A 12,637-nucleotide genomic window follows, 5' to 3' on the forward strand; every position below is an offset into this window, starting at 1 on the left:
AAAGTCGCTACAGCATTTAGAAAAACTCGCATTTGACACACACGCAAATACATTTACATTTTCACTCTCTTTAATGTCTCTTACATTTTCTCTTTTTCTCTTCCCATCACAAAACCACCATTATCACTCACTACTATTTTCCGTTTATTTTTAATTTTTTGAAATTATTATGAAAATAAACCGTTATTGCATTAAAAAAAAAAACACGCCACATGCGCATATGCATAACTTGTGCTACCACACTTTGCAAAAAATCTAAAAAACAAAAAATAAAAATTAAAAAAATCCAACAAAATACACACACACACACACAAATATTGCACTATTTATGCACGAAAAAGCAGCGAAAGCGAAAACACGGCAACTAAACAAAATCAAAATAGTACAGATGTTTTATCGGAGTCGACATTAGAATGCATGCGGCAACAAGTTATCAGGCAGCGCATTAAAGTCGAGGCGGAAAGGTAACTACTAACTGCAACACAACACGCACACATACACACACATTTGCAACATACATACATATCGCTCTTAAGTGTATGTATGTACTTTGTAGCTGTATATGTGCTGTAGATGCCCATACTTAAGAATTCCTAAATCACACGCCACTCACCTTATTAACTTACCACGTTTTTTCGGTTCTCGCTTTGGTTCCTATTGCAGCTTTACCCCTAGATATGTGCGTTTGAAATCGGAAGATTGGATTTGCTTTGAATTGAAGTAATTGCCATAATGCTTTTTTTAACATAGCTTAGTTTTAGTTGATATCATTTTATTTTCTTATTTATTATATTTATTTGTTTATTTTATTTAGTAATTGTATTATTTTCCGATGCATACTACTAGATAGTGTTGATAGGTAACTAAAATATCAATTTATTACTTTGTTAGTCAAATTTATGTAATTCACTTTTATTACACGAGTAGTTTATTATAATAATTTTTTTTTGACATAACCTAATTTTTTTTTGTAAAAAAGTAACTTCTGAATGTAGTTTTTTTTTATTCTTAACACAAATGCTTGTAAAATAGTAAGATAATAATTGTATATAGAACGAAGCATGCGAATAAGGCTGCTTAAATGCGTATGGCACGAACTTTATATATTTTTTACATATGTATTTAAGTCATATGGATCACATAGTCTTATCGTTACAATATAGGTCATTATGGCATAGAGCTTTGGCGCAAGTCTACTAACCGGCAGGTCGTTTGCACAAATCTTGACTTAAGCTCTATATGTCCATAGCCTCTTGAAAAATCCCTGCAGAAAACATTCCTCAATTAATTTTGATGAACGCTGCCGAGTCCGACAACCCTTGGCCGGCTAAAAGCGCGACTATCGTTGGCATGTACCAACTTCTTCCACACAACCCATTTATTTCCACGAAAAAGATTAGAGTAGCTACTACAACAACTATAACATATAGAGAGTCCTATATCGAGGAAAATCAAGATACATATTTTCATAAAAGGTTTATTTTTAAGTGAAGCGTATATAGCTTCGGTGCAGCTGAAGTTAACGTTTTTTTCTTGCATGTTTAGATCAAAGACATTTATAAAATAAATGACTGATGTAATTCCGTAATTCCTAAAAATATATTGAATCACTAAAGCATATTTCGCTTTTGAAAAATCGCCAAATAAATTTCATTGCATTTTATATATGTAAAGTGCGTTAAATTTTTGAAGCAGTGACCGACGCAAGTGTAAACGGACATTTCGTCCGCACCTTCTATCAACCTTACACTTTGTTTATTGTCGCTCAGAAGAAAAAACCGATGTTAGCTTAGAGCAGCACTTATAAAAGGCTGAGCCGACGTAGTAAAAATTTAGAAAGTTCTTATTGACCAAATTTAACAAAAAGCTGCCACAATTTTTTTTATTATTTGTAACAAAGCTTATTGATTCTTTTATACAATTTTGTAGTTGAACATATTTCATATAATATTTACTACTACTACATATGGTATTTTCTATTTTCACTTATTGTTTAACTTTATTATTTTATAATCTTTTGTATAAGCAAAATTTATATTTTTCCCCCCTTTTGTATTTAATTAATTTTGCTAGATTGGTTACTTGTATACAAATGTGCCCGGAAACAAAATTTTTTATAAGTTTTTTATTATATTTTTAGTATACTTTTTTATTATTACATACACACACACACACGTTTGTATATACTTTCACATTAAACATCTTGCATGCGTCCACTTTTTTCGCTTCACACGCTTTTTGTTACCTTTGCTTTGCTTTATATTCCTAATTTTCTTTCCTTAGGTGTTTCTCGCCTTGCTATACTATCAAGACATACATATGTACATATTTAGATATATACTATATTATTTTCTCATACCACATCAACATTACTCATGTCATTTTTCCCTTCTGTAAACGTTCTCTCTTGCATATACTCACATCCGCCTTCGCTTCGCTATGCCCTACGCTTACGCCGCTGTACATTTCCGATGGGTATTTGTGCGCTGTGCAGTCGCCGTCATCAGCATTACCATTCCCAACGCAGCGCCCGCTCACAAGACATCAACTTGCAGCATCATCATCATCACGCCGCCATGTTAAGCAACAGCGGCAGCGCTGCCGACAAGAGCAGCCTGCTGCGACCCACATCCACATACTATGAGTACGAGACGGTGCAGCACAGTGTGAGTCCTGCAGCGGTGGCAGCGCAACATCATCAGCTGCGCAGTGGCAGCCTCAAGCAAAACGGACATCACTCACCGATAACAGTGAATGGCGTGCATCAGCAGCAGCAGCAACAGCAGTCACATCAGCAACACAACAACAGCAGTCATCATCAGCAACAACAAAAAGCGCAGCAACAAACCGTCGGACCACCACAACAAGCGCAACCACACTGGAAGCTAGCCGCCATGAATGGTTTCTCGCCCGCCTCACTCAACAGCAGCGCCCGCAGTCGCGGCCCCTTCGTGACACACGTGACCATACGCGATCAGAGTTCGGCGACAATTGCAGCACAACCCACATACCAAACGGTACAAAAGCAACAGCCGCAATTCGCGACCGCAGTCGTTAGCGGTGGCGCGCAGCCGCACGCATCGAAAGTGTGACTATAGGTGCCGGTGCTGCGCCCAAGGCGTGGCGAAGTCCAAGCAAAACACGCGACGCGCGCTGGTGACACAGCGTACGCTGAGCTGGCGCGCGATGCGTGTGATGTTGGTGGTGGCAGAAATGATGATGGCAGCAGCGCTGGTGGCGACAATGACTACGAGGATGTGGACTCGGATGTGGTGGAGATATTCTATCTCGCCACGGAGTGTTGAAGTATGTCGCCGTCAACGGTTTTCTAAGTCAACAGCAATACGAAAGCGTTTGTCTAACAAAAAATTGGCTGAGAGAAAGAGAAAATTTGTAAATAAATTATGTTCAATGTGTGGCACACAGGAATTGGTATGAAATCCTTAAATCATGAGACTGCAATAAAACAAATAACAACAACAAATTATCAAGTGCTGGCATGCATATACAAAATGTGGAATTTGTAATCATTTATATTTTAAGTAATTAAAATTAAAATTAAAATAATATATTTAAAGAAACGTGTGAGCGATAACAGTAGATGCAGCTATTCTGCGAAATTTACAGTTATATGTAGCTTTTAACATTATACACACACACACTAACATACATTCCGTTGCAGCATTTGCATAGTTTGCAACATGAACAGTATTGTTTTTAGTTTAAAAATAATTATTTGCAGTAAATCTGTCTGCATAGGATTAAAATCAATCGAATATATTGTAAATTTATTACAGCAAATAACGAAACGAAAAAATCCGTACATACATAAATATACGAGGTAGATTTAATGAGCCAACTGCGCAGAGTGAGGTTAGGCGCGAACTAAAATGTAAAATTAAGTGAAAAAATAAAGCAAAAGTATGCTAATAAGCGCGTATAAATGTAGTTTTACGTTTTTTATGTTAAAAAGCAATATAATTTTCTTTAAAAAAATATGCTGAATATTATATTTTATTTTCTCTGTTTCAAATATAGTGTAAAGACACCGAAATGGCGGTAATTAAAGCTATAACGTAGCAGAAAATGCTTATACATAAATGAAATATGCAATAATTATTGTATTTTTGTTTAATTTATAATTATTAAAGCAACAATTAAACATATATTATGAGCGTATACTTATTTTCTTAAAATTTAACTATTTATTAGCTATTTCTTTGTGCATATTTAGCATTAACGGCATTTTTTTGCAAGCATATAATGATATTTTATGTTATAACGCTGAAACTAACACATTTGAAAAAAAAATTGTTATATATTAATTTTCGAAAATTAAGCACATAACCTAAAAATGCAAAAAGCTACATGCTAGCGTGCATATGAGTGAGGGAAAAATTCGAAAAATGCAAATTACCTTATTTTTAGGTGAAATATAAGTAAATAGTTAGCATTTATGCATATGTATTTGTTAAAAATAAACACATGAATATATATAAAAATTATATTAATTAGCTTGAAAAGGCCGTTTTTGTTGCAAATTTATGCATATGTATGTATTGTATTCTCAAGCCAGCTTTATTAATATAAATTTATTCTACTCTCCGTTTTGGCTGCCTCTTTGAAGTAAAGAAGTTTAAAAAAATATGAATATTTTGCATTTTGATACTACTAACTACAACTTATATTTTAGTTTTCTGAAGGCCATTCAAATACTTAAGTGTTGAAAAAATTAATTTCTTTTTCATACTATTGGAAATACTTAGAAGTGTTGAAAAAACAAATTTTTTTCATAGTGTTGGACACTAAAAGATGGTCCTCGCAACAAATGATGCTAAATTTTGGAAAATAAAAATTCTTAGTTGTTTTCAAATATCAAAATGACAAAATTTGTAGCTCATTCATGTCGAAAAATCAACAAAATAACATAAATAGAAATATTCTTCGTTCACTATTCTTCCTTCCACAGTGGAAGTAAAACCAAATTCGCTTCAGCGTAGCCACCTGTGCTTATTAAAAATACTTCAACCTTATTTTCTACTTTAATTTTGTCTAATTAAAAGTTAATAGAGTACATTTTCATTCCAAAAATATTTTACAACTATTACCAACATACCAACTACTAACTATTTTTGCACTTAAGCTGCGCAAATTCGGCATTTGAAATAACTTACAGCGTATAATTTTTTAATTTATTTACAAAACTGCAATTCTTCCATATTTTTGCTATTTAAAATAAAATATAGAAAATAAAAATATTTAAAATAAAATCCCAAACGAAATATATCAACAAAAATATGCGAAAAAACTATATATAAAAGAGTTTAGTAATTATGAGTAAAAATTAATTCACAAGCAAAAAAATTTTGTAACAAAAATCCAAGTGTAAATACAATTTTGCATTAAAAGCTAAAATAAATGAAAAATATAATATAAATTCAGCTTTTGAATTTATTTATGAAATTTTGTATACAGCTTTATGTTTGTAAAAATAACTTTTTCCTAAAAAATTTCTGTAAATAACAAAAAACCTAGCATAAATGCGTACACATAAAATAAAATATTTTTACAACCAAATTCCGGGACGACTTGACGAAATGAAGCCATCTTTAACCTAATTAAAACACATATTCAGCGCCGCAGCAACGCTCTAGCACACCAACTAATCGCATTCATTGTTCGTTTACATATATGTATATGGTACTTGTATGTAATTGTCATATAACATCTTTAATTGTGTAAAACATATATGTTTCTATATATGTGTGTTAACATTTTGTAAATATTATTTATCATTTCATTTATACAAGTAAGCGCATAATACATTTCTGACATTTATAACATAAGTGCGTACATAACTGTTAATATGTATGTCTATATATATAATTACATTTCATTTCATTCATTTCATAAATTCTTTGTTAGACCTGCTTACTATTTTCTTGTGAAAATACTTAATTTTGTATGTGCTGCGTGATTTTTTTTTTTTTTTTGTTTAGTTTCTCTTATTATTGCTTATTATTATTTTTTAATATTATATTATTATTTATTGTTATATTTATACTATTTATAATTTTTAAACTATTTTTGTATTAATTTTTTTCTTTATTACATTATTTTGCATTGTCTTCATTTATAATTAACTGTTTAGTTTGTGTTTACTTTAGCTTTAATTGTAGCCTCTAAAAATAATAGTTTTTTATATAAACTTACATATATACATGTACTTAATTTTAAATACTACTAAATGACTAATATTGCTCAGTATAAATCAAGTAGCTTTGTAAGTTAATATTGTAATTTGAAAAACCGTTTAAATGTAAGTTAATTACCAGTAATAAAAATTATAAAACGATACAATAAAATTATGTCCAAATTAATAATAAAGAAAAAACTATATTAAAGTAAATCTAATTTGTATTTATTGTTTATAGTGTGTGTGTAACTAATCTGATTGCATGTGACTTATGCTAGATGTATGCTTCAATTTCAGCCAAAAAATTTACAAAAAAATATATTTCATATTTCTTTACAAATAAGTAAACCGATGACAACCCATGACGAAATTAATTTTATTTTTGACTTTCTAAGTTTAAAACATGTACGAGTATATCAATATTCGCAAGATGTAAGTGGTTATCACAGAGGGCTACAATCGTTGTTGTTGTTGGTTCAGCGACATAAAACATGCTACAAATATTTTTGATCCATTTTCAGACATGATGACAATTCTTGGTCGTATATAAAACATGGCTACGCCACGGTTATTTCAACTGAGTGTCATGGAAACAGTGAACTTCATATTTTTGCTGTTGTTGTACAGCGTTGAACCAGAGAACTTAAAACAATGAGAAGGTGCAGGTTCGACAGCGAACAATTTGTAGGAATTTATCAAGGAGTTCACCACAGATGCACGAGAAACAAATAACATTTTTCGCTTTTATAACAGCGGTGAATCTGTAAACATACGCTCTCTTAACATTACCAAACGGCGAATATTGAAGAGAATATACTATGTATGCCAAACTGGGAATATTGATATGCTATTTGAAACATATTCCTTTTATTGAACTATTATTTATTATTTTTTAAATTATTTTATGTTAATTCATTTTTACTTTATTATGAGAAATATATCAAAATACTTTTAAATTATTACTAATAAAGTATTTTGATATATTTCTTAAAATAATTCATTAATTGTACTTGACACCATTATGGAGTCATAAAAGTACAGAATTGTGTTTTGCCGTCGGTATTTCACATTCATGCTTCAATTTTTCTTTTCAAATGCATGTGTAAACATATGTAACAGGACATACATATATTATGTCGTTTACACATTTGTATGTATTTTTATGTAGATATGTACACTCATTACTTCATGTGAAATCTCCGTTGACACATTTTTTGCTTTTATGTCAAAGAGTCAATCTGTCGAAGAACTGACGCGACGACAAAGCGTCACAACATTGTGTTGTTGGTAGAAAATCCGAGATGTGCCATACACACTCTTACAAACATACATCGCATATGGGCAAGTGTAAAGTCAATGTGTGTACAAAAAATTCAAACGTACTTACGTAAATTCTTTGACAAATACAGTCAATCCCGGTTAAGTGCCAAAACCAAAGATGCAGATTTTTTGTGCTTTGTAGTACATACATTTGTGCAAAAAAATAATAATTTATCAATTTTTCATCATAAAAATCGTTTATATGGCAAAAAATAATCATGCATATGTGAAGTGGCATTTGTATTTCTTGTTATCTCATTCATTTCATTTCATTTTTCTCTTTATATTGGTAGATACGTATTTTGTCAGAGAACGTTGTTAAAAATTCTCATTTCTGTTAAATAACAGCAAAACTATACAGAAAGTGGTGAACTCCTTGATCTCAAATTTTCAGCCAACCAATCGAGCATCATACAAAATTCAATTTGCACCTTCTCATTGTTTTAAGTTCTCTGGTTGAACATAGCTAAAAATATAATAATTAATAAATTAATTAAAGCATTTCGGTTCATTCGTATAACTTTTATTTATTTTTCACTTAACAATTTTCATTTTCTTGTTATAAAAGAATAAATAAAATATATTTAAAAATATATATGTATAGCGATGTCTAAATTACACCACATTATCATTTCCAACGATTGCCGCCACCGCCTCTGCCTTTCGTGCTCGGTTGTGCAGTTTGTGCTTGTTCTTCCTGTGCTGCCAGCTCCTCATCGAGCAGCAGATCGAAATTGCCTAAAGCATCGGCGCTGGGTATTTTATTCCAACGCACGCTAAACAAAATAAAAAACAAAGCTAAGCTTTATTATTAGATTATAAATAGTTAATTAAAAAATTTAACCGATCATTTTTATTAAAAACAAAAAAAAAATTGCAAATAAAAATTTATTCAAATTCATATTCAAACAAAGCACTGCATTAACTTTATCCGGTTACACAGCATATTCAAGCACCAAACCTTGCGGTTGGCAACATTGCTAAGCAAATGCTTACACACCCACACACACACATAATTTCCGCCACTTTGACAGTCCGCCATTACACATACAGTTTACCGTTGAAATATTGCAAAAATTATAGCGCCATTTTGTGCTGCGCGTATAAAGTGAAAAAATCATGTGTAATTAACTTAAACTTACTCGGGTACACCGTCCGGCGGTAACACTACAGACAATATATTATCGATTAGTTTGTATTTTAGTATGCGATCAGTGACTGTTGTTGAGGTAAGCGATGGGGAGGCATTCACTTCCACCAGCCAGGGCTTCAGATTGTTGTCGATTATTATATCGTAGCCGTAGCACTCAAAGCAATGGCGATCGCTGGCCATCACCGGCGCCACAGCGCGCAGCGAATGCACAATTAGCCAAGCAATTGAACCGAAGAGCCGATCCGTCACCTCCTTGCCGCGTGTGCCCTCCAAGTAGAGTGCTAAATTCTGCACAGACCACTTGCCGCCGTGCAAATTGTTGTATTCGCCCTGCAGGTGGAAAGGGAAATGAAATAAAGTATGAGTGTAAAAGGAAATCGGTAAAGTGCGGTTATATTTGTTGCTTGACACTTCTCATTTTATTGCAGACTTCCTACTTACGCCATGCTTTTGCACGCTCACGTTCGTTAGGTGCACGTACATATTGTCCAGCTCGGTAACGCTTGTGTCATATTTGACTGTGCAAAAGCGGCAAAAGCCCTGTTTGAATAGATATGCTTTTAGTGGGCGAAATGAGGTTACCAGCACGTAGAGCCGCAAGTCGAATTTCTTACCGCCAATCAGCAGTGGATTGTCAATGTATCTGGTGATTGAAAACAATTTACATATGTTAAATTTTTGTGGTGTTCTTACAAGTAAAGTGTATTGACATTTACTTGGAAATCACATAACTCTCTTTGGACAACTGCTGATGGAAAGGACCCTTTGCTTCACGTGACCAGCGCTTCAATTTTGACAGCTTGTTGATGAGGAAAATGCCAGCGCCTTGTGATTTGCCGCACGGTTTCATGATCCAAGTGCTTTGCGGATTTTTGCGATACTCCTCAACAAACATATTGTAATCTAGAAGCATTAATTTAATGTGAAAGACAAAATAGCATGTTGCGGGTATGAAGGAGTAAAAATTTATAGCAAACAGAGGGGCAAGAGCGATAATAGTACACAAAGCTAATAAATGTGTAAAGAATTTAATGTAAAGTAAACTATGCTATGTGACGATGAAGAAGTAAGTAAGTAATATATAAAATAAAAATAAAATTTAAAATATAGTTATAATTTATAGTGGAAATAGTGCGATAGAAAAAAATAAAAAATCGTGAGTGCAACAAGCAAGAAAAGTAGGCGCAAAAGGTGTGAAAGAGCATGATAAAAAGCAAAATGTGTGAAAAGTGTAAAAGATTAAAATTAAACAATATATATATATTTAAAAAAAAATTAATATACAAGTATTAAAAAATTAGAATATAAAATAAAAAAAATTAAATATAAAATAAAAATAGCAAATAAAAAGTTTTTATAGTCGAAAAAAGTCCGTAAATTGTGGAAAAATAAAGAAAATTTAAAAATAAGAAAGAAGAAAAATAAGTGAGTAAAGAGAAAGAAAATGTAATAAAAAAGGGAAAAGATCGATATATCATATATAGGAAAGATTTAAAAGTGTATTTAGTTTTAAATAAAAAAATAATAATGTGCTAAAAGAAAAACAAGCACTTTGGAGAAAAGTGGGTAAATGGTGTAAAAAACAATAATAATAGAAAAAAAAATAAAGAAGTTGAATGTGTAAAAAAATTTGTAGTAAAAAAATAATAATTTCCTCCAGAAAGTGTAAAAGGTGCAAATTATAAAAAAAATAGCAAAATAAAAAAATAAAATGTTTAAAAAGAAAAACTAGCTATTTGAAAAAAAAATGCAAAAGTGATAGCAAAATAAAATGTAAAAGGTGTAAATTTGTCGAAAATTGATCAATTAAATAGCAAAATATAATAATAAAAACAAAATTAATAAAAAATTAAAATAATAAAACAGGAGCAGTAAATATAAAAAAGAGGTTTAAAGTATTTTCGATGTGATGGGTTGCAGAACAATAAAGGCGTCATAAATATTATAATAAAATTAAACAAATGTCTCCTGGAACGATTGGCCAAATTTATAATTATATTAGTGTAAACATTTTTACCCGCCGGCAATACAAATGTGATGGGCACGAAATCCAAATAGACATAACGCGGCGCACCGGCCGCTGTTGGCTCAGAACGCTCCGCCAGCGGGTTACCCTCACGCTCCAGATCCTTGCGATAACGCTTAATATTTTTCACCAACAAATCCTTGCGCGACAGCTCATAATGATTGGGAAAATGATTGATCATTCTGTAAGTGGTTTATTATTATTTTTTATTTATTTCATAAAGCAGCTTTAATTGGATTATATTTTTATAATATATAACTCACTGATTGTCGTGCATGCGATAACCGCTGTCGACGCTAAATATATTCCGACACGTCTGCACGCTTGCCCAATAAAAATTCCAATCATCATCGGGACTCACTTGCAACCAACCGCGTTTCTCGAAATTATTTACCAAAACTGATTTGTCCAAATCGGTGCAAAAACTTATGCGCATACGTTCGTGTGGTACCGCATTGCCCGCTCTGCGTGGAGTTTTTTTCAATTTGTATTTTTTAAACATTTCAAATAATACGTATTTATATAATAAGTATTTTAAATAAATAAGTGATTTTTCGCTCAGCGTATGTGAGATATGCCCCAAACTTATGCTACTCTACTATTGTATTTATATGAGGTATGCACTCAACTCACCTGCCATACATTTAGTCAATTCTATTCGATTTCAATTGTTTGATTCACGATATTATGCTATATTTAACGGTTGTTTGACTATGATTTATTTGCTAATATTCTTATCGAAGTGGAGTTCGTTGCAATCAAAACAATTAAGGATCGCGAATGTTGCGCTAAATGTCCTATTTAAATGCTTTAACACGGCTTTTCAGCTGTTAACACACTTACATATGTACATATGTATGTGCATTTGTTTACACTTCGCTTTATTGAACCAACATGCGCCACGTAAGGCTTGTAATAATTTTGTGTTGCTAAGGATTTTTTTTTACCGTTATTTACTATAATATTTTACTAAAAACATGCGCTTTGACTTAGTCTTTGACTGTCCGAAAATATGTAAATTTATTTTTCGTTGAGTTGTTGCTTTCTATTTTCTATTTCCAAGTCAAATATACAGACAGAAAATAGAGCAATAATAAACTGAAAGAATTTATTCACAATTTATGCTTACTTTTTCAAGCATCTAAGTTTGTATGTATGTACATATGTAACTTTTATGTAAAAGTATATAATTTTTGCCTATAAATATTTAATCTTCTGCGAGAAGACGCTAGCTCTCCTTCCATATATTTGTGAGGAGTAGCTCTGTCAATGTAGGGTCGTGATATTATCGGAAGCTTATTTATAGGAGAAATACATTGCGAAGATCAATATTGCATACTGAAAGAAACAAAATGTAAATATTACACACTTATGTGCAACATCAGAAGTTTGGGCTGTTGCATCCTCATAAAACTAATTATAGTCTTAATAGGATAAATTAAGTTTGCCGCGAAACGTCCTTTTCTCCCTAAGAATCTGCTTATTTGTCGGAACCGGCGATATCGGACCACTGTAGGCAAAAACAGTACGATCGCCGACAATTTTTTTTAGATCTAGTATAGCATATAGCGCCCATACAAACTGATCGATCAAAAAACAGTCCTTGTATAGAACATTTTTTTAGTTGATATCTCCATGAAATTTTGCATGGATTATTGCCAGCGGCAACGATACAATCTCCAAAGAATTTGTTCAGATCGGACCACTATGGCATATAGCTGCCATACAAACTGATTGATCAGCATCAAATTCTTGAACGGAAAATTTTTTTAGTTGACGAGATATCTTTACGAAATTCGGTACAGATGATTGTCTGAGGCAACGCTACAATCTCCTAGAAAACTGTACAGATCACACCATTAGCATATAGTTGCTATACAAACTGACAAATCAAAACTAAAATTAATTTTTTTATAGCCTTTTTTGCTATAAAAAATGCACT

The 12,637-nt window shown here is 32.1% G+C and overlaps 2 protein-coding genes across 13 annotated transcripts in view; one reads left to right on the forward strand and one right to left on the reverse strand.

Moving 5' to 3' along the window:
* baz (par-3 family cell polarity regulator) overlaps window positions 1–6,409 on the forward strand; it is a 127,943-nt gene extending 121,534 nt beyond the window's left edge. For 7 of the 11 annotated variants that reach the window (XM_036362295.2, XM_036362294.2, XM_036362296.2 and 4 more), the window contains exons 9-11: window positions 342–464; window positions 664–720; window positions 2,495–6,409. In XM_036362295.2, the coding sequence (XP_036218188.2) occupies window positions 342–464; window positions 664–720; window positions 2,495–3,092 (778 nt within the window). In that variant the 3' untranslated portion in view covers window positions 3,093–6,409. The remainder of the gene's footprint in view (window positions 1–341; window positions 465–663; window positions 721–2,494) is intronic. The other 4 variants (XM_070110368.1, XM_070110369.1, XM_070110370.1 and 1 more) reach the window with 4 other exon arrangements.
* A 1,614-nt stretch (window positions 6,410–8,023) lies between these two features.
* TTLL1A (Tubulin tyrosine ligase-like 1A) lies at window positions 8,024–11,785 on the reverse strand. Of its 2 annotated transcripts, XM_014236859.3 has the most exons (7): window positions 11,329–11,785; window positions 10,959–11,159; window positions 10,687–10,877; window positions 9,386–9,572; window positions 9,111–9,312; window positions 8,659–8,999; window positions 8,024–8,292 (listed from the first exon to the last, which is right to left on the reverse strand). In XM_014236859.3, the coding sequence occupies exons 1-7, from the start codon at window positions 11,337–11,339 to the stop codon at window positions 8,145–8,147; spliced, it is 1,281 nt and encodes a 426-aa protein (XP_014092334.1). In that variant the 5' UTR covers window positions 11,340–11,785; the 3' UTR covers window positions 8,024–8,144. The 2 variants fall into 2 exon arrangements, with proteins under 2 accessions (XP_014092334.1, XP_014092333.1); XM_014236858.3 differs by lacking the exon at window positions 11,329–11,785 and having other exon boundaries at window positions 10,959–11,256.
* Between the last annotated feature and the right edge of the window lie 852 nt (window positions 11,786–12,637).

Source organism: Bactrocera oleae, chromosome 5 (genome assembly GCF_042242935.1).
Source record: "Bactrocera oleae isolate idBacOlea1 chromosome 5, idBacOlea1, whole genome shotgun sequence".
In the NCBI taxonomy this organism is placed as follows: domain Eukaryota; kingdom Metazoa; phylum Arthropoda; class Insecta; order Diptera; family Tephritidae; genus Bactrocera; species Bactrocera oleae.

Bases quoted from the DNA above. Each gene is read 5' to 3' on its own strand.
- TTLL1A (XM_014236858.3), bottom strand. From the start codon at position 11,197: ATGTTTAAAAAATACAAATTGAAAAAAACTCCACGCAGAGCGGGCAAT. The intron at 9,573-10,686 runs GTAAAAATGTTT...TAATGCTTCTAG, and splicing joins CACATTTGTATTGCCGGCGG to ATTACAATATGTTTGTTGAG. The intron at 9,000-9,110 runs GTAAGTAGGAAG...TTCCACCTGCAG, and splicing joins TGAGCGTGCAAAAGCATGGC to GGCGAATACAACAATTTGCA.